The 22,895-nt window shown below is 34.6% G+C and overlaps 1 protein-coding gene across 5 annotated transcripts in view; it reads left to right on the top strand.

The window, feature by feature from the left end:
* Positions 1–22,895, top strand: part of DCC (DCC netrin 1 receptor) — a 1,219,717-nt gene that overhangs the window by 567,125 nt on the left and 629,697 nt on the right. For all 5 annotated transcript variants that reach the window (XM_050767870.1, XM_050767872.1, XM_050767869.1 and 2 more), the window contains exons 4-5: positions 12,949–13,099; positions 14,476–14,612. In XM_050767870.1, the coding sequence (XP_050623827.1) occupies positions 12,949–13,099; positions 14,476–14,612 (288 nt within the window). The remainder of the gene's footprint in view (positions 1–12,948; positions 13,100–14,475; positions 14,613–22,895) is intronic.

Below are 22,895 nucleotides of genomic sequence, written 5' to 3'. Positions count from 1 at the left end.
CAAAACTAATCTATTTTCTATAAAAAAGGTTGTAGTTACAGAAAATAGATTCCATTTCTATGGAATAATGATCTGTATAACAAAGAGGACACTTTCTTCACTTTTAAAATTTATCATCAAGCCAGATGGTTAATTCATGTAGCCCTATGACTAACATAAGGCAGAGAAGGGCAAATTCAGGTACTCAAATCTAGTTCCAAATGAACATAGACAAGGAACTAGTTGGGAAATTCAGAAGATTTTTATAGATTATTATTTTATAGATCATAAGGGAAGAACTGTCTGTACAATGATTCCAGTAGATGATAAAACCAGAATGAGAAGTTGAGCTCACCGTATGGAGATCCTGGAACCTCATGCCTAGGAATTTAGAATTGATTCAATTAACTTTGTTGATGATTGGGCATCACTGAAGGTTTTTGAGCAATGAATATACTGACATAAACATACACCCAAAAAACAAAAGGAAGTGAACAGCCCATTAGGTTAATGCATTACCTGATATTTTGGTCTCATATTTAACGTTTTTTATGCATTGTAGGATTTTCACATAGAGTGTTTTCTTTATAAGAATCTAGTTTGAATAAAACTTTCTCCTATACCAGGGCATAAAAAGGGTGCACTTAGCCTTTCATAATTTAAGATGGATAAAATGGTTTCTTGTGCTCCTCTCATATATACCAGAAAAAAAAATGAAGTATATGATCATATTGTATGTAAGCCAGGTGAAGTCCATGTTTTCTAGATATATCAGATTTAATTCAGATGGCATGAAAAGGTCTGCATATGGACACTCACAATCCATTTTCCATGGATTCTGCTCACATTGACTTAACATTGACCAATTAATAAATATTAAAAATTCCCGACTTGAACTACTGTTATAGTAAGTGGTTAGTATCATGGGGTCTGACACAGATTAAGTACAAATCTTTGTTTCACCACCTGGTAATTGTACAATTTAGGGCATGTTACTTAATCTGAATCTTTATTTATTTATCTTATAAAATGTAGCAAGTAATATCACATATTTCATAGGATGGTTGTGAGGCTTGAGTTTGACAAGGCAAGTACAGTGCCTGGAACTTCAAAGTCCTCAGTACCTTAGCATTTTAGAGTTTCCAGTTTTAAATAAATCGATTTTCATGTCAAGATTATTTCTCTGGTAATAAATTACCTGACTTTGGATTCTGGGTCTCATAAGTATTAATTTGTCTACTGGTAGTTCATTACACATGCTTTAGGCTATTTATCTGTAGTCCTGGTAGATTTCTGCATTTTATTTTCACATCTAAGAGAAGTCAGAGTTTCCTGAACCTTCTTCCTCTCTAGTAACTTATTGCTACATGATTTTACGTTTCTTTACCTCTCCAGTAGCATTATTTTCCTTTGCTGTATGATGTGGTACAAGAGGAACTGGTTTAGAAATAGGAGTCAGGAGATAAATAAGCTTGATAATATTTGATCTTCATTACTGGTGAACAATTCTAATCCTCTCAAACTGTTAGTTTCCTTATCTGTTAAGAGAAGGAATCAGCCTTTTCAAATCTTTTAGTTTCCTTATCTGTTAAGAGAAGGAATCAGCCTTTTCAAATCTTTTCACTACAAAGGATCTAATTTATTATTTCATTCCACATTCACCCTCAACTCTGCCTTTACAATCCTAGAGTTGAACAATTTGGGTCTGCAAGATGAAATCTAATCCTTAAAAGCCACAAGGCCATCCTATAACACAATAATTAATAAAAAATAGTTTTAAGTCAGTTTATGCTGACTTAAAAATCACACCAAAAGAAGACAGGATACCTTTTATTGTGTACAACTAAGTTCCACGTCATTCTGAGACCCTCTCCACACCGGATGATAACTTGAGCCTGCTACTCCTTACTCTAGGCAGAGCACAGGAGTAAGCTGACAACCGTGTTGTAGTGGATTTAGTTATAGTAGATCAGGTCAGTTAACCATTGTGCGATAATCAAGGTAACCAGTCTTTCACATGGAGCTGGTGACATTCCTTTCAGATGTAACAAAGCCTCATATGTTGATAAGCCTAAACTGACTTACTGTGGATACATAGACCATTTCTGTTTGATTCTGAATTGAAACATAATTCTTTCTTTCCCAGTGCTCTTTGGGTGGATATCAGCAAGGCTTAGGATTCCAAGCTGAACATTTAAAAACTTGGGGACTGATTACATTTTTCTAGTCATGTCTGTCATTCTAAAATTGTGATCTCCCCCTCAGCAAATCTACCAGTTTTTTTTTTCTATTTTTATTATTGACCTTGAGTGATGTTAGATATGGGTTATATTATATTCTCTTAGCTACTATTTCCTGGTAAGTTACTATTTCCCGTAAGTTCAAAAGCAAAAACAATGTATTTGAGATTATCCTCCACGTAGAGGAATGAATATGTCTTGGAAAGGGGAGAACCTTTTTTTTTTTTCCCCCCAAGAGTCTAATGAGGACAAAATATGGTCATTTCTGCATTTACTTATGAATGTGACATTTAACAGCCCTAGATGGGTCATCTTAAGGGTGAGGCAATCATCCGTGACTCTCACATGAACAAGAAAGCTTCCCTGAGGGTGTGTAGAAGCCAAACTTGTAACCCATGAAGCAAAAGTCACAAAAAAAAAATAGTGAAAAGACCTGTAGAGCTTGCTTCCTTTTCTGGCCTCATTTGCCATCAATTTATTCCTGGAACATAAAAAAAAGATAAATTTAGTCATAAATTATGGGCACACTTTTATTGGTTCAACACTGGCAAAATGGGAAATAATCCAAATGCTTTGGTTCATGATCAAACAACAAGAGTCAAAATCACAAACCCATTGCTTTTCTGGAAAGTTTTTCATGCTGCTTTATGCATATATCTATACATTATGAAGATTTTTGGATTCTCCAAACTAACTTTGACACATCATAATGGCAACATTTGTTTTCTGGGATTCTACTGTCAGCTGCAAAATTAAAAAAAAAATCTAAAAATAAAAAAAAAAATCACTTCCTTCAGACTTGCTACAAAATGAATCTGATAGACTCAAAATTTGCTGTGAGACACAAGGGGTAGAAGCCATACGCCAGTGATAAGAATAGATGCTCTCCTTTCTTCCGCCAGACTCTAACTAGAAATAGCAATATGTATGTGTACATGGAGAAAGAAAGAGGAAATATGAACAGATGTAGGGATATTTACAGAGAGGGAATGTCATTTTTAGTACTGAATTGGTGTAAATGAGGAAGGAAAATAATAGAATCCTAGAGTGGTGAATAATAGCTCCAGAGAAATGACTCCTTTCTCCCTCCATGTTCAAAGATTCTTGGCTTACAGCCAGATGGAGGTTTTCATTTTTTTATTAAATAAATTCTGATTCCTGTGATCAGTTTGGATTTGGCTGGCTTTTCAATAAAGAATATTCTAAACACAGAGTTAGAAGGAGTTTCATGGAATTTTTCACTCAGAGCACATATTAGAGTACCTACTGGTGTTTGAAGGCTCACGGTACCTGCTGAATTTTCTAAAACAGAGCTAGATGGGGGATGGCGAAGCAGCCAGCAGGTGAACAGTAGGTTAGCTTGAAATTGAGGATGCAGACAGAGCAAACCAGCTCTCTGAAGTTAAATTAATTTGTAACTCTTATGCCTGGGAAGAAATCAAAGAGAATACACCACAGTAGCCTGCAGTGCCCTTTCATTTCCATTTGGAAATGTGTTTGATATTCCATGGAGGCAGGAATTTAATAAAACCAAGGAGTACACAATGAGGAAAAAAAGGCTTTTGCATTCAGAAAGCATAAAAATTAAAAGCAACTACTGGTTATTTGAGGAAGACAGTTATTAAGTTGTGAAAACTGGTATTGTTTTTCTTGCCAGTGTAGATGTCGGCAGTCCACAATTTAATTTCTCTATGTCTCAGTTATTCTTTAGATTCAGCGCCATAAATTTGGTGTTGAGGTTCCTAAATAATTGTTTAGAGAAATGGCCCTGTTAAAGGAAAGCTGTAGACATCACTGCATGAGCATAAATTCTAGTTTACTCAGGATAGTTTTAATCACACCCAGTGTCCTAAAATATTTGTAAGGAGTGTTTTTTTAGACTCTAAGAAGCATCGCAGGTTGGATAATTCATATGACCAACCAAGTCGTCTACCATGAGGGGAAGATAAAATTTTGTGGCCCCAAAGGCATTTGGGAAACTCTGTGAATATGGACAGTGAAATATGCCTCTCAGTAGGTCACACACACTCAAATAATTTGACCATTGTAATGTTTTAACCTTTTTTTAAAAAAATTCTTTTAAAAGGATATATTATCTTCCTTTAATACATTTTCCCTTCTTTAGGGCATGGGGCCTGATGAGAGCTAACTTTTTGTTTCTGAATATATTAAGTGTAAGTAAATGTGTCAGGTTATATGATCCATGATGCTATTGGACTTTTAACAAACTATTGCTGAAATATAGTAATTGAACATATTTATTTTTTGCACTACTCAAATGCAAAATAAGAGGGGCAGGAGAGGTAGAAAAGAGGAAGGAAGAAAAAGGGGACAGAAAGGGGGAAAAAGAAGAAATATATTTAATTTATCAATTTCTATTTGAAAGATATAAAACTATTTCTATGTTGAAGGAAAATGGGCTTCTTGAGTATTTCAGAAACATGATTATTTTATGAGACTGTGTCTGCATTTGTTCTCAAAGTATGATAGGTACCTAGAACTTCAAAATTTCTTGAGATGCTTTCAGGGGATCTGCAAGGTCAAAAATTATTTTCATAATAATACTAATATATCTTTTGAGTTTTTTTTTTTTTTTTTTTACCATGTTGGCTTAAGAATGTCCGTGATAGAGCAGTGAAAATTATTAATTGTATTGTCTCGATCCTTAAAGTACACATCTTTTTAGTATTCCAAATATCAAAATAGGAAAATACATACACAAAACTAAAAGTATAATGGGTTTTGCATGGTAAACACTTCTGAGATAATTTGAGTTTCAAGTTGAATTAGCTACCTTTTTTTTTTTTTTTTTCCTTTATGAAACACCATTTTTACTTGAAAGGACAGTCAATAGAAAAACTTGCTATTGAGACTTGGGTACTTGGTACACATTTCTCATAAATGAACAAAGTGAGCTAGCTACTTCAAGGAAAATTATATTTACTGCCAAGAATGAAATTCAAGTTTCTAAGTTAGAAATTTGCAAAACATGTATCTGCCACTGGGAGCTTGACAGCTTTCCAACATTCAAGCACCTTTCTGATGGGATTGGTGGTGAGAGTAGCAAATGAAATTTTTTGCTACTCTATAAATGTGTCAACATTTGGAAGCTGTGTCTAATACAATGTACCAATCCAAATAAACAGTGATTGATGTGACAAAATCATGCATGGGTAAAAGATCTATTCAAAATACCAGCTAGATCAGTAGATTTTTACATAACATAGGACAAAACATTTATCAATATGGCGCCAGATTTCACATTACAACTAATTTTCAAGATGCTGCTTATTGAGTTTTGTTAATGTTCAAGGATATCTCTACAATTATGTGAAAAGGCTATCAAAATACACCTCCCTTTCCCAAGTACATATTTATTTGAGGCCAGATTGCTTCTATGTAATTCAACAAAAACAACAGAACAATGTGAATGCAGAAAGTATTTTTAAATTAAACCAATAACTTTTAAGATTTATAAAAATGGAAAGAACTACCACTATACTCAATATTTTTGTTTTGGCAAATATAGTTTTTTTTTAAAAATGTTATTGGATAAAAATAAATATTTAGTAGACTGGGCATAGCGGCTCATGCCTATAATCCCAGCACTTTGAGAGGCTGAGGTGGGCAGATTGCTTGAGCTCAAGAGTTTGAGACCAGCCTGGGCACCCTGTCTCTACGGGGGAAAAAAAAAATCCAAACAAAAATGACTGGGCATGGTGGCATGTGCCTGTAGTCCCAGCTATTCGGGAGACTGAGGTGGAAGATGGCTCGAGCCAGGGAGGTGGAGGTTGCAGCAAGCCGAGATCATGCCACTGCACTCCAGCCAGGGCAACAGAGCGAGACAGACCCTGTTTCAAAAAGAATAAATATTTAATAAATATTTTAAAAGTCTGTTTTGATTTTTAGTATGGAACGCATTTTTTGCTATATCCTATATAACCAAAAGCTAAAGGACTTCAAGGGGATAATAATTTTCAAAAGTACAAAAGTTCCTAAGACCCAACAGTTTGAGATTCACTGTCTGCATCGTTGTTCTTTGTTGTAATGATTGTAGACTGATCATCCTCAACCCGGATAACAGATTAAGCTAAAGTAGGCCAATATTTCTATTTAGGAAAAAGTGAAGAGGAAAGAGAGAAAGGAAAGAATAGCAAAGGCAACATATTGCCATAGGGTGGTTCCACACTTTAATGCAATCTGTGTAGTCTGAGATCAGTATCACTGTAATGACTGTTTTCTCTTTCTTTATTTCCATACCACCCTCTTGCTGTCTGGGAGGATTAGCTGTACTGCCACCAGGATAACAAACAGACCAGTTCAAAGAATCAGGTCAATATTTTCTCCCCAATAGGAAAATGCTAAACTGGGCTTGAGATCAAGCAAAGCATTACTGCTTTTAATAAATTTAGAAAAGTAGTTGCATAATTTTGTACATTTACATTCATGAGTATCACATTAAAGAGGTATGCTTTTGTAGATTTTAATACCAAAATTTGACATTAGAAAAAATCCTTCCTTTCTGCTGGCTTGACTGTAAAGCTCTTGTCAAATATGCTTTCTAGGACCCACACTTATATTTTTCTCTTAGTTTTATTTTAAAATATGTCATAGATACATACAAATAAATGAAATCTATGGATACCTTAGAGAATAAAAAGGAAAATGACCACATAAGGGTCAACCAATTTATGAAATAGAACATTACAAATTTGCATTCTGATACCCTCTCCTGTAATTGAACTATGTTCATTAATTCACTGGAAAAGTCTTTATATTCTATTAGATGCATAACTGCATTTGGATATGAATAGTGGTTCCCATATAATGAGAACACAAACGATTTTTAATCAGTAATTACTGATTTCATCATGGTTCCATTAAAATCGATTTAGTCAACAAGACTCACAACCTAGAATTTTAAGTTCACATCTCCCAGGACTTTTTAATCTATTCCTACGGAGCTTAGAGGAAAAGCTCTCATTTACTCTTATATATGTGCCTTGAATGTTAGTCTTTAACTTTTATAATTGTTTGCTGCTGGTACAATTTCTCTACACTTTGCAATACTAGAGTTTAAGATAACTCTGTACTCTGAGAATACTACATGTTATTTAAAAACCTTTAGAAAATACATAAGAATCCAAAGATGAAAAAACCACCCATAATTCCATCACACAATGTTAACCTTGAAAATTGCATCTTTTTCCTCTTCATTTAAAAATACAAATATACTTTCTTAATCCTACTCTCTAAAACTCATATTGTAAATAAAAGAAAAAATAAGGCAGGTATCAAGTTTAATAATGTTTCTGTAGAACATTCCAACAGTGCAAAAACAGAAACTAAAAATCAAACTGAAATAACAAAAACAGTTGCTTGGTATTTTAAGTTTCTGAGATCTTGTTTTGTTTTCATTTTTATGAATATACTTCAGTTATTTTTTGCAGCATAAGGAACTACAAAGTTTAGTGACTCAAAACAGTAATGATTTATGATTTCTTATGATTCTGTAGTTTATATGAACAGTTTCTCTGCCAGTTTCACTTTGCCTCACTTATGTGCATTTGGCTGAGAGAGAGGTTTCAAGATGGCCTCACTCACATGCCTGACAGCTAGTGCTGGCTGTTGACTGAGGGCCTCCGTTATGCTCCATGTGACTTTCTATCTTCCATTTGGCTAGACTAACATGGTAGTGTCAAGAGAGAGCAATGGCAAAAGCTGTAAGGCCTTTTGAGACCTTGGCTGCAGAGCTCATGCAGTGTGGCTTTCACCACAATCTACCAGTCAAAGCAAGATATGAGGTCAGGCCTGACTTACAAAAAGAGTAAAAATCCTCCCTTCTGGATTAGAGAATATTAAAACATTAATTGATCATTCATCTAGCACGATGTTGTAAAATACATGAACTACTTACTATTAATGAAAAATTATATTACTTTTTGGGGGAACTTTCTTAGTGTTAGAACTTATTAAATGATACAAAGAAATACCTTGGGGAAATAAAATCATGTTTTTCTGTCAAAAGCTGACATTTTCGTATAATGAATGTCACAAATTCCAATGCCTATGAAGCCACAATGGTAACAAACGTCACTGAAATGAGCCAAGTCAAAATTGGAGTAATCTGCACCATACATGCTCCATCTGAAAATGGAAAAGTAGGTGGTTCTTTTTTGGCTGTATAAGCCCGTGATGCTTAGATCACTGATATTTTAAAACAAAGATTAAATATTGGTAAGTAATTTTCTTAATTTAAACAAAATGAATCTAAAAGTTTCATGCAAAGACAAAAGACCCAGAATAGTGAGCACAATACTGAATAAGAAGAACAAAGTTGAAGGGTGGACACTACCTGATTTCAAGACTTACTATAACATTACAACAGTTGAGATAGTGTGATATTGGCAAAATAATAGATCAATGGAATAGAGAACTCCCCAGAATAGACCCAGACAAATACAGTCAGTTGATCGTTGAGCAAAATCAAGTCAGTGGGAAAAAAAATCGCCTTTTGAACAAGTGGTGCTGGAACAATTGAATGTCCATATAAAAAAAAAAAAAAAAAAAAAAAAAGAATCCAGACATACCTTTCACAAAGATTAACTCAAAGTGAACTGTAAACCTAAATACAAACACAAAACTATAAAACTTCTAGAAGATAATGTAGGAAAAATATAGGTAAGCAAATATGGCAATGCATTTCTAGATATAACAACTAAATAATAACCCATGAAAGGAGAAGTTGATAAGTTGGACCTTATTAAAATTAAAAATGTATCTTCTACAAAAGACACTGTTAAAAGAACCCACAGATTGAAAAAACAACCCACTGATTGAAAACAATTTTGCAAAACACACTTCTGATCAAGGACTTCAATCTGACACAAACAACAAATTATTAAAACTCAATGATAAGGAAAGAAATCAATTTAAAAATAGATAAAAAATCTGAACAGACACCTCATCAAGGAAGATATAAAAATGGAAAGTAAACATAAAAATATGTGTAACATCATACGTCCATTGGGGAATTGCAAGTTAAAACATCTATTATATGCCATTACACATGTATTCAAATGGCTAAAATTAAAAAAAAATGGCAATAGCAAATGCTGACAAGGATGTAGAACTCTTTTTGCTGGTGGCAATGAAAAATTGAACAGCACTTTAGAGGACAGTTTGGCAGTTTCTCACAAAGCTAAACAGTTTTACCATACAATCTAGCACTTGCACTCCAAAGTATTTACTCAATTGAGTTGAAAATGTGTGTCCTGATAAAAATGTACGCTTGAATGTTTATAGCAGGTTTGTTTATAATCACCAAAAACTTGAAGCCACCAAGGTGTATCCTTCAAAAGATGAGTGGATAAACTCTGGTACATCTATACAATGGAATATTATCCAGCAATAAATATAAGCAACCTATCAAGCCACAGAAACGCATGAAAGAATCTTAAATGTATATTGTTATGTGAAAAAAGCCAGTCTGAAAAGGCTATGTACTTTATGATTCTAGTGATACGACATCGTGGAAAAGGTACAACTATAGAAATAGTAAAATGATCAGTGGTTGCCTGGAGTTTGGTAGGGATGGCAGGGGTGGGATGAATAGGTGAAGCTCAGGGATTTTTAGGATGCTGAGATTATTTCAAATGATATGACATGTATTTGTCAAGCCCATAGAATTATGAAAAGTAAAGGACAAACCAGAATGGCAGCTATGGACTTCAGTTAATGATAATATATTAATATTGGTTCATGAATTGTAACAAATATAACACACTAGTGTAAGATGTTTATAATAGGAGAAACTGCATTGCAAGTGATGGGGACCTGATATATGACAATTCTCTGACCTATCTATCTGTTCAACTGTTTAGTAAATAAAAATTTTTAAATAAAATATTAAATAACCATTTTGTGTTGCATGATTTTGTTTTCTGATGAAGTAAAATAGTTTGAGTAGAAAATGTCAGCTGGACATGGTGGCTCACACCTGTAATCCCAGCACTTTGGGAGGCCAAGGCGGGCAGATCACCTGAGATGAGGAGTTCGAGACCAGCCTGGCCAACATGGTGAAACTCCATCTCTACTAAAAATACCAAAGTGAGCCAGGTATGGTGGAGCATGCCTGTTATTCCAGCTATTTGAGAGACTGAGGCAGGAGAATCACTTGAACCCAGGAGGTGGAAGTTGCAGCTAGCTGAGATGGCACCACTACACTCCAGCTTGGGTGACAGAGAGGCTCCATCTCAAAATAAATAAATAAATAAATAAATAAATAAATAAATAAATAAATAAATAAAAAAGGAAAAAGTGTCTCTTCCATGGGTTAATTAGTAGCATTGTTGATAGGTCCCAGGTAATTTTTATTTAAGCTAGAAGATTAAGTAGATCTTGATGTTTTTCACAGGGGATATTGTAAAACTATATTGGGTAGTATAAGTTGTAGAAACATTTCTACTGAGGAGCAGGTGGTGAAAGTAAAATATTAAAATGCATAGGCCTCTAATATCAAGACAACTATTTGTAAATACAAATTTTGGGAACTTTCCTGTTCAGGAAATTTATCGATAAGCTGTATTGTCTTTCAAACCATATTTGAGAGATTTGAAAAGTCACTTTGAAGAAAGGAAATGGAGCATAGCATCAGCAATTTTCAAAAGTTCTGAGATATTTTTCTACAATATTGATATAATAAAGATGAACCTATTTGGAAAATGCTCTCAATATTTTCATTGTGAAGAGTATTTATTTTTGTTGCTGGAACAACCAGAAGCAAATGTGGGAAGACTGAGAAAGTGTGAAATTTTCTCTCTCCACACAAAGAATACTTTAGGTAACAATTACTGTCCCAACTACTAGCTTGAGAATAGGTGTCTTTTATTACCCTGTGATTCACCTTGTGATTCACCTGTGTGGAGTTGGGTCAGGCTGATGAAAACTAAGGATAATGTCAAATGTGTCCTACGTCCCCTCCCACTTTATATCCTCTCTGATCACCAGCAGCTCATGCTATGACCCCATTGGGTCTATCCTCCCTCAGCGATTCTCCTCACCCCAATCCTAGTTCAAAAGATTTCGTTGCCTCATTTTCTTTGCATCCAGATTTTGCTTTGACTCTGCAAAATGACAGATTACAGGATAATCCCACTGAATGAATTAGGTTGAAGATGGCTTCAATTAAGCCTTCCTCAGGAGATGTGGATTTTAATGGGTACTTGAAAACACAGTATCTTGTCTCAAATAAACTTTGAGTGACATGATTTTAGTCCACAGGTCTGGTCAGAGGACACTGCCATGGGTAGAATACCCTCCTCTAAGGACTGGTGTTGGTGTGTCCCCAGGCATTATTAGTAGAGCTTATATAGAAGGGGAAATAGAAGCTCTTAACTTTCAGCAAGCCTACCTGAGCATTGCATTCTGGGCTTAGAACTTTGTGAATTTTTCCTTTATTCCACCTGATACAATCTTAGCAACTTTGGATGAAATGTATTTAAGGATTTAATCAAAAGAATTCCTAGGTTGCATAAACACTGTTTCAGTTATCTGCTAGTGAAAGTGAATAATGTTCCATATATAGAACTAGTAAATGCATCAGATGAAGTAGAAGGGTGCAGAGCCCTTCACTGACCCAGGGTCTCAGCTCTAGGGGCAAACTCTTTCAAATGTTGTGAAAATTAAAAATAAACAAGCCAGACAGTTAGATTAGTTATAAAATAAACCAACTCAAGTTATACAAATGTAAATTCCTTTTCTAAGAAAGCAGTTATTTTCTTTATTTTTTTTTTTCATTTCCGCTGTATTTAATTGGTGGAAGCAAGTAACAACAAGAAGTAGGGAGAAAGAGTTCACCTCTTTACAGATGGAATTGCAAAATTACAAAGACCATGGATATAGGGATGGATGAATAATTGGACCATTTCCTTACTTGGATTCTAGTACATTTTGCTTAACCTCTTTGTAGTACGAAACTTTTCATTCTTTCCTCAAATCTGTCTTTCCTGCATCTTTAAGAATTACCATTTCCTAGGTATCTTCTTATATTTCTAGCCTGCTCTTTGCAATATCCTTACGTGGGTTTGTTTGTTCTTTAAATATATATTTTTCTCTAATTCATTATTTGGCTTTTATCTCTTATAACTGAGCATATTTACCCCATGATTGTGCCATCTTTTTCTATCCCCTTGCTTCAGGCTCAGAAAGCAGTTATTTTCTCAGCACCTGTGTATTCTAATCCTCAGTACCTGTATGCTATTTAACACAATTTGAATATGTCAGATTCTAATCTATTTGCTTCTCTTATTTTCTGAGCCACAGAAGCAATAAACAATGTAGAAGAAAATAGAATAGATATTGGTGGTAGGCAAACTGAACATATCAAAAAGTTTTGGATAATAACATTTAGAAAAGCTATTGACATTTTTCTATTCTCCAATGCCGATAAGTAAACAAGGCCTGCTTACTTATAGGTAACCTCAGATACATGAATAGCCTCAAGCTGATGCCCTATATCATGACATCATCTACAGCTAAGAATATTTCAATACCATAATCCTATAAACTTGGGATGAAAAAAACTGTTTTAGGAGTTTGTAAATTTCATTGACATCTTTCCATTTTTCTTTCTTCATCTTTTGTCTGGTTAGGAAAAAAAATCAAAGTATACCATTTATCTTTGCAATGTTTTTCATACATTATGTGATACTGTTTTTTCCTCTCATAGATCCAGGACTGCACAGACAGCTGTATTTTCTGCAAAGACCATCCAATGTAGTAGCCATTGAAGGAAAAGATGCTGTCCTGGAATGTTGTGTTTCTGGCTATCCTCCGCCAAGTTTTACCTGGTTACGAGGCGAGGAAGTCATCCAACTCAGGTATTTCACATTTAAGACTTTTTTTGTACTGTGTACTTTTGTATTAGTATATGCTGCTATTTATATTTCTCTAATTTGATATAAGTACCTACAGTATTAGGGTTTTTCATAATAATTGAATATTTTTCCACATTTGTTGGCGTGATACAGTATATGAAAGACAGCCACTGGGATGAGAAGATGAGGAAAAGATCAAAATCCATGAGATCAATTCTGAAAGGAAACTGAGAAAGTCAGGGTTGCCTCTGAGATGGTCCTGCCCAAAGAATCTTCAGCAGAGAAATTTTGGTGGATTCCATTATAAGAAAGTGGTATATAGCGAGGTTTGATCCTTAATATTCTGTGTCACACACAAAAGATGACTACATGAAGTGATGGATATGATCATCAGTTCAATTGTGATAATCATTTCACAATGTACACATATTCCAAAACATTACAGTCTACACTGTTATTATATGCAAGTTTTATTTGTCAATTTCACTTCAATAAAACTAAGGAGAAAAATAAAACTAAATTTTTCTGAGTTCAAATATGTAGCATGTCTTTACAGAGTTTCAGCAATTTTTTTTGAACTTCAACTATATTGCTCATATTTCGAGCTCTAACAAATATTTAAGGGAAGAGAGGAGAACTTGGCTGGCTTTGAATTGCTGGAACATTAATATTAGGTACAGTTAGAAAGTAAACTCTCAATAGAATGGAATACTTAGTCCTTCTGATGAAATGGATCTTACTTAATTTCACTGATTTTTGAGGACTGGTATTCTCCTTTTTAACATACTTATTTTTAAAGAAAAGGTAAGTCCATCAATCATGAATTAATCTTTAAATTTCATTTACCTTAAATACTTAGATAACAACAAGGCATGGTGTTTGATATTACAATATTTTTGAGAACATTAGAATACACAGGAAATCCAGTTACAGTTTCAGCACATCAAGGTGTGTTCTCTGGGTATAGCCAAGCACTCTTCGTGCAATAGCAAATATGGTTTTGCACAAAGATCACTAAATTGGATTTCAGGGCACAGGACGTTGATTTTTCACTCCAGAGGACCGCTTCTCTAGACCTTGAGGTTCTCAAATCCAAAATGAGAGATTAGGACTAGATTATCAGTTTTTAGCACTAAAGCTACTTTCAAGTTTAATCTGCTTCATTTGTTTGATCACTACACACAATCTTCCAATGGGAGTAGTTTACCTTGAGTGATTTTTTTTTGATAAATAAGTGAGACTTTAATCAAGCCCCTATGATACAGAGTTTCTTTCCAGTATCTTAGTTTGAGCTTTGGTGGAGGTCATTTAAAGCTCTGAGTATCTTGCTTAATATATACATGTGTTAATTTACTCTTTACCTACCCTATGTCTTGCAGGTCTAAAAAGTATTCTTTATTGGGTGGGAGCAACTTGCTTATCTCCAACGTGACAGATGATGACAGTGGAATGTATACCTGTGTTGTCACATATAAAAATGAGAATATTAGTGCCTCTGCAGAGCTCACAGTCTTGGGTAAGTTAGTGGCTGGAGATGAGTTTATATTGTACCTTTCAAAATATATCACCGTAACATTTTAAATGCTCATCGCTGAATTGATTCCTATGTTTATTAGTGTGAAATTGCAAAGTCCCAATACTCCACACATGTCCTTGCTCTGCTCTGATTAATTGCATAGGGGTTATATGCAATGTTTGAATATTTATTTATTAGTTAAAATACAGATATGTTATGCTTTAATTATTCCAGTGATACGGCTGAAAAATACCAAAAATTATTAATGGCAGAAGTGTTGAATAATAAATATGGTATTCCAAAATATCTGGGAAAATAAATGAAGAAAAAAATGAGAGAAATTGTACAAAATATTTATTCTTGAGGGAAAAAGGCAGATTTTATTTGAGATGACAGGGTTTCTGACATTAAATTCAGTATGTTGGTAAGATTGTTTTATTAACATGGGAATACTGTGAGTGTTATGTTGAAAGTGAACCATTAAAATCAAGTATATGTAAGGAAAAGTTGCATAGCAAGAATATAATTTAAAGAGATTTAAGGATCATTGAGGGGTTCATTATATTCCAGAAGGCAGGATTACCCATGTGTCATTGCAAACGAATAATTTTTATACATGGTAGATATTCAAACAAACACTTATTTTTATCATTTACTCCAGATTTATTTTAACCAGTTTTATTTGAATTATGTAGTTTGGAGAAGGTGCCTTAACATTTGGATTTAAGTTGCTTTTCTTCTGTAACAACAACCAAACATTGACTCTTAGGAATTTTTCCTCTGGAATAAATCTTTTTGCCTTTTAAAGAATCCAAGAAAAATCAAAGTCTATTTAAAAGTTATTAAGTAAAAATGAAAATATATCATATGCTAATTATATCTGCTAACATATACCATGATATTATTCCATCCATTTTGCTTTTTGTCTTCAAAGGTTATTCAGAAAACACTTTCATATGTGGGCACAGTAATAATGTATATCATAGGTTAGGTAATGAAGTTGCTTGTTCTTTGATCAAACCATAAACATTAAACTAGGAATGGGCAAAAGACTTAAACTCTAGATTTAGAGGTAATATTATACTAACTAAAATATTAGCTGCCTTTAAAATGGCACAATTTAATTCAATCATATTTTAGTGAAACAAAGAAAATAGAGAACTTTCACATTTGTAGTGTCAAAATACAGTAACACAAATGGTTATGATGGAAATTGTATTACTGATCATAAGGCAGATTTGGTTATGGAATACGCTAGAATTTACACTCATCATAGGTAAACCTTTATTTGCAAAAGCATGAGGTCAAATTTTTCTTCAAATTAATGCACATTATTTTGACATGTAATGCTTCATTGATATCTAAGATAAGCATACGCAAATACTGATTTCTGAGGATAAACTAAATTAGCCTAAACACACACACACACGCACATATATATGTATTGGCATACATGTGTGCACTCATACTGGCATTTTTTCTTTGTGAATTGTGTAAATTAGAAAACAATTAGATGCTGTTTGATACACAATCCAAAGATGTACAAGAAAATATTTAATAATTTTTTTCACTGCAGGCAGTGCATTTCTATACCACTGAAGTGAATACTTTCGGTCTCTTGGAAAGTTTTATTCCATAAATTTTTCATGTTTCATTGGTGCACATATGCCCACATAAAGTTTGGTAGTGACATGACACTTAGATGCTTCTTTGGTTTTTCCTTAGGCCAGGTGGTTAGTCTCTGTTACAATACCTCTAGTGAACCTTGACCAGTGTTATATAAAGAAATTTTCAATATAAAAATATTGAAAATAAGCATCCAAAAAATGCTCAACATTACTTATCATTAGAGAAATGCAAATGAAAACCAGAATGAGAACCACCGTCTCACACCAGTCAGAATGTCCATTACTAAAAGGTCAAAAAAATAACAGATATTGGCAAGGTTGTGGAGAAAAGAGAGAATGTTTATACACTGCTTGTGAGAATGTGAGTTAGTTCAGCCATTGTGGAAAGCAGTATGGTGATTCCTCAAAGAACTTAAAACAGAATTACTATTTTACCCAATGATCCTATTATTAGGTATATACCCAAGGGAATGTAAATCATTCTACCATAAAGATACATACACGCGTATGTTCATTGCAGCACTATTCACAATAGCGAAGATATGAAATCAACCTAAATGCCAGTCAGTGGTAGATAGAATAAAGAAAATGTGGCAAATATACACCATGGAATACCATGTAGCTGTATAAAATAACAAGATCATGGCCTTTACTGCAACATGGATTGAGCCATTATCTTAAGTAAACTAATAAAGGAGCAGAAGATCAAATATGGCATGTTCTTATTTATAAGTGGAAGCTAAACATTGAGTACATGTGTACACAAAGATGTAAAGTGTGTCTTTATGTACTTGATGTTTAGTTTTCAACATGGGACACTGGGGCCTACTCAGAGTGGAGGGTGGGAGAAGGATGAGAATCAAAAAGCTATCCAGCACTATGCTTATTACCTGGATGACAAAATAATCTGTACACCAAGCCCCAGTGAGATGCAACTTATCTATATAACAAACCTGTACTGATACCCCTGAATCTAAAATAAAAGTTAAAAAAATTGACAACATAAATTAAAGTAATATAATACGGTTAATATGCATTAGTAATATCTATGTGTACATACACATATGTAAAACATGTACATATGCACACATGTGTGTGCATATTTATATGTGTATATATGTACATATATGTAGATATAGACATATTAGAAACAGCATTTACTGAGTTCAAACCATGTGAGACATCTATTTGTTACAGTATCCTCTGTGGGAGGTATGTAGGTGGAGCCCATTAAATAACAACGCTCTTACCTTCTGTACTTCTGTAGTAAGTGAGAAACAAGAACAGCAGTAAGGCATAGGGTAAGTCAGACATCACCTTAATTTGTTGAAGAAACTGCCATTGAGCATGTGGTTTGCAACTGCATGAGAGGGACATGCCCATCTGGACACGGGTAGTGTCTGTCTTGGCAGGATATCACTCAGGTGTCAGCGTGTCCCACTGCCTGGTGGCTGGTAGCAATGAAGAGCACTTGCTCTCTTTGCTCGGGCCTGTTCCCAAGAGAGAATTGTAGGTGAAAGGAGCCTCTTCAAACTTCCAGGCTGGTTAATTTATCTGTCATGTATCCTGATCCAGGCTCCCCTCAACCCAAGAAAAAGTGGGTATCGGGGAGTGGTGAGGCCGGAAGTCATTCCCTCGAGGAGTTGCCTCTCTAGGGAAGAAAACATCAGTGTTGAGGAAGAGGTATTCAACATCCACACCCCAACCTTAGGTGTTATTTTCCTGTTTTACAAACGAGGGCATTTTAGCACAGAAAGATAAGTAGCTATCCCAAGGGAAGATCCAGATTCATATCCAGGCATCCGACCAAAGCGTCTCAGGCATATGCTTTACTATCTGCCCTGTGCACTCCACATATTCTTATTCATCTTTTTTTTATTTTTATTTTTAATTTTACTGAAACAGTTATAAAAAGAAGCAGGTTTATGTGATGTAAATGAGAACAATGTGAAATTTCAATTTGGTTAATAATTATATAGTCACTTTACATAAAATAAAATATGTGACCATAATGTAATGATCTTGACAAAGCAGGAAGGCTGGTAAGGGAGCAGGCAAGAAAGGAATACAAGCTGTTCTTTGAGAATGAGGTTAAAACAATTGCCATACTTAGAATCTGTAGACACAGAGCAGGTGAAAAGTGTACTCAGTACAGTAGTGGTTATTGCTTATTTTTTATTTTTTACTGTGGTTTCTTGTTTATTCAAAGTGGTGTACCATTTGTGTAATCAGAAAAATAAACGTGGAGGTATAAAAGTTGACATTTTTATGGTTAAAAATGAGATAAAGGCCGGGCACGGTGGCTCAAGCCTGTAATCCCAGCACTTTGGGAGGCCGAGATGGGTGGATCATGAGGTCAGGAGATCGAGACCATCCTGGCTAATACGGTGAAACCCCGTCTCTACTAAAAAATACAAAAAACTAGCCGGGCGAAGTGGCGGGTGCCTGTAGTCCCAGCTACTCGGGAGGCTGAGGCAGGAGAATGGCGTGAACCCGAGAGGAGGAGCTTGCAGTGAGCTGAGATCCGGCCACTGCACTCCAGCCTGGGTGACGGAGCGAGACTCCGTCTCAAAAAAAAAAAAAAAAAAAAAAAAAAAAAAAAGAGATAAATAAAAATGTTAAAACTCAGAAAATATTGAGATTATGCTCACATACACCTCACATACACATAACCCAAAGACCTGGACTTTGCAAACACACACACATACTCACACACACTCACACACAGATACACACACAGACACAGACAGACACACGCACACACACACAGTCACACACGTTTGTTTTCTCCATGTACATGAAATATGTGCTATATTGTAACCTCATTTTCACTTGAGGATAAATCACGACATCTTTGTTCGTGTGTGCCTGTGCACATGTCTGTGTCCTCCAGTTCTAATTTGTTTCCTTTTTGAGACAGGGTCTTGCTCTGTTGTGGCCTTGAATTCGTGGGGTCAAATGATCCTCCATTGTCACCCTCCCAGGTATCTGGGACCAATCTGTCTATTTCTTTTTTCTTTCTTTTCTTTTCCTTTTTTCTTCTTTTTTGTAGAGACGAGGTCTGGTTATATTGCCCAGGCTGATCTCAAACTCCTGGGCTGAAGTGATCCTCCCACCTTGGCCTCCCAACGTGCTGGGATTACAGACATGAACCATCACACCAACCCTCCAGTTTTATATTGGGGAACACTATCATATTTCTTAGTTTTAATTAAGCAAGGTGTGGTGGCTTACACCTATAGTCCCAGCTACTCAGGAATCTGAAAGAAAGGATCTCTTGAACCTAGGAGCTGTAGTCCATCCTGGGGAACATAGCAAGATCCTGTATCTACAAACACAAAAACAACCCACTAAATTGATTATCCTTAAGTATCTTTGTCATTTATTTGCTCATATCTAAAGGAAAAGTATCCCAGAAATACTTATACCCTCACTGGCAGAGCAAAAATTTACCTCACTTAAGAGCGCATTTTCCCTACAATTTTGAATATCTAAACATTTTATAAAATGGAGTCTCCTTAGTATTTATATGCCTATTAAATTAAGATTTCATTTTATAGTTTTCTTGGACATTTGCATTTTACATTTTGTGAATTTGCTATTTTCTTTGACCTTTATATATTTAATGAAACATTTATCCTTATTTTATTGATTACAGGAACTCTTTATATAAGAATAATATTGACTATGTTGTGTATGCTTTGCATTTTTACATTTTGCATATGGCGCCAAATCCTTTTCTTCAGGTTTGCTAGCTTTGTCGTCATTAGACTTACATTTTTATTCTATGAACCATGCTGTCTCTAAAAATCTGAATATAGATTACATGTTGAATGTGTAAATTAGAAGCATGATTAATTTTCTAAAAAATAGTGATATGTTTATATTTTGAGTTTTGGTGGTCTTGGTGCTTTTTGTCTGTTTTAAAGGAATTGTTTTGGTAATTGGATATATTTTAGAGGTCTCTCATGGACTTTATATCATTTATAACTACTGTAGACGGCATAATTTACTTCAGGATGTGGTTGATACACTGTTTTAATTATTCTAAGAGGCTCCAAAAATGAATATTTGTATAATGTTTCAAATAATCTTTGACTACTCTGATACAAAATTAGGATTATTCTGCAGGACTGAGTTTATATGAAAAATTGAATTTATTGCCTTCTTAAAATGAATGATGAGAAGAAAAGAACTTTATTATCATTGTTATGTAAATGTACTTTTCATAATTTTTAAGAATTTAAGCATATTTGTATTCTTAAGATAAAATCCCACAAGAAATCCAAACTTCTGCTTATAAAACTTTAATCATGCATTTTATTAGACTCTTGTTTTGCCTTTCAACTTGCAGTCCTTTCTTGTACTTAACTGTCTGTGAATGTGAACCTTCATGAACTAACAGACTTTTCAAGTAGAATATCATTTTATGGAGTAGATGAAAAGACATTTTGTTGCCCTCAGTAATTTTAAAGAGTGAATATATATTAAATATCATTTGAAGCTTAGCATTTTGTTTCTTCTTATAACATAAAAATGGAAAATTCCATAATCATTAAGCTTTTTGTAGAGATTTTTATTAGACTAGATTAATGACAACCTGGTTTACAATAAATAAAATATAAATAAGTTTATAGATACTTCCTTTATCATAGCCATTTATGGTAGCATTTCTGACTTACAGTAACCATGGATAAAGTATTGGTAGATACCTTTTGGGTACAAGGATTGCACTAGGTTCTGGGAAGACTACAGAAGCATCTGAAGCCTGGCTTCTGTGGGCTGTCATATAATCACAAATTCATAAAACCAGTTGGCCTAATACCATCTGAATACGTTTTTTTTTTTTTAAAAAAAAAGAAAAAAAAAAAAACATTCTATGTAAACAGGGACTCTGGGAAGATGTGAAGAGTTGGTAGTCTCCACTCTCATAGAAGACAAAGCCCGAAGCAGCAGGGGTGGGAGGGTTCTAAAGAAGAAAATGTGGAAGGAGCCTCTCTGAATATTGTGGTCAACTTTTTTATTTTATTTTAGCCATGACTACTTGTATTATTTATTTTAAAACCTACTTTCTAAAAAAGAAGTCAAAAGTGGTATTTTTCCATTCTTGTGTTCAATATGTCCAGCTTTCTGGCTCAAGGATTTTAATCTGACTGTAATTGTCCTTTTCTGTATCTGCCCATCCCTAACTTTTACACAGCTCCACACAGGAAGAAAGACAGCCCTCCATAAACGTTCTAGAGATTTGCCACTCTTTGGGTCTAGATTGATCCCATGTCTGAATCAGTGCAGAAATGCATAATTTAAAATTGACTTGATTTTTAACAAAGTGCCAGGCTTTGGACAAACCTTGTGTACTGTCCTTACACACACAGTGGAGATGAGTGGGGACTTCCCTGAGGATGGGCTCTTCAGTAGGTGCCGTTAAGTTGAACATCAGTGAGAAAATAAAAATATCTTTGAACTTCCCAGAAATGGTTCTAGAATTCCCTTTAAAGCAGTTTTGTAGCAACACAAACAATTTAGTATTAGAAGTTTACCCCATGTGTGTACATTTTCTCAATTATTTCCCTTACCAAAATTCCAGAGAAATATTGGCTAGGATTGGCGCAAACTCATTTTATAGGACACATGTATGTCTACTAGGTCAGCCCTTTACACTTCACAATTGAAAATTTTAAACCAATTCTAAGAGTTCTCCATTTCTTCCATTCCGTGAGTAACATGTACCATTTCACATGGTGCATGGGTTTAGACTTCTCCTCACATGAAAACGTACTTGAGAAGAAGCTGCTCTTTGAGGCAGGTGTTGCTTCTACCTGAGTCTTCTACTTAAGGAATAACAACTTATAATTGCCCTCTAGGAATGCGTTAAGTAGGGTTCTCTCTATAGAGCTATACATGTCCACCTTACACAGATGTATTCAATAAGCCTGAAGAAAATAGACTCAGAATATTTAGATATAGATATAGATATAGATATACACACACGTATATTTCTGTCTATATGCATATATATGCATACACATAGTACATACATATATATGCAATACATGCACTTATTCTCTATTTCTAAAGTTTCCCTTATACTTATTATTTTCTTTCAACTGCATATGATTATCTCAACCATTAAATGAGGTTCTGATTCCGCAAACAGAAAATAGACTAAGCTATTCTGAAGGGTCTAGAAAAATCATCTTAAAAGTGATTTAAGAAGAGACCAGGTAAAGACATATGGGGGAAATGAAACATCCTTTTTAAGCATTATTGTTTTGTAAGATAGCTGGAAAAGTCCACCTTAATAGCTCACTGCTGAAAATGCTTTGAAAATTTTAAAACACATGATTGGATATACAGTGAGCTAATGAATATAGTTTCTCGTCCTAGACATGTAGCTGAACAACAATGTGAGTAGAAAACTGGCAATCAACTGTTGAGTGCCTCTTGTGTACTAAGCATTCTACCAAGTAGTCTTTGGGCAGAAGAAGGTATGACACAGATCTAGGCCTCAAGGATAGGTAGGGAAAAAGACAAGAGGTAGGCAATTGCTAACAAGGCCAAAGAACTGTTGAGAAAGAACAAAGATGAGAGAATGTGGGAGGGAGTGTTGAGGGGAGAGTGTCTGACAGGAAGTAGTAAGTGTACAAAGGTCTGG

This window comes from Macaca thibetana, chromosome 18, assembly GCF_024542745.1.
Source record: "Macaca thibetana thibetana isolate TM-01 chromosome 18, ASM2454274v1, whole genome shotgun sequence".
Lineage (NCBI taxonomy): Eukaryota > Metazoa > Chordata > Mammalia > Primates > Cercopithecidae > Macaca > Macaca thibetana.
This window is presented reverse-complemented; position numbering and strand designations above follow the sequence as displayed.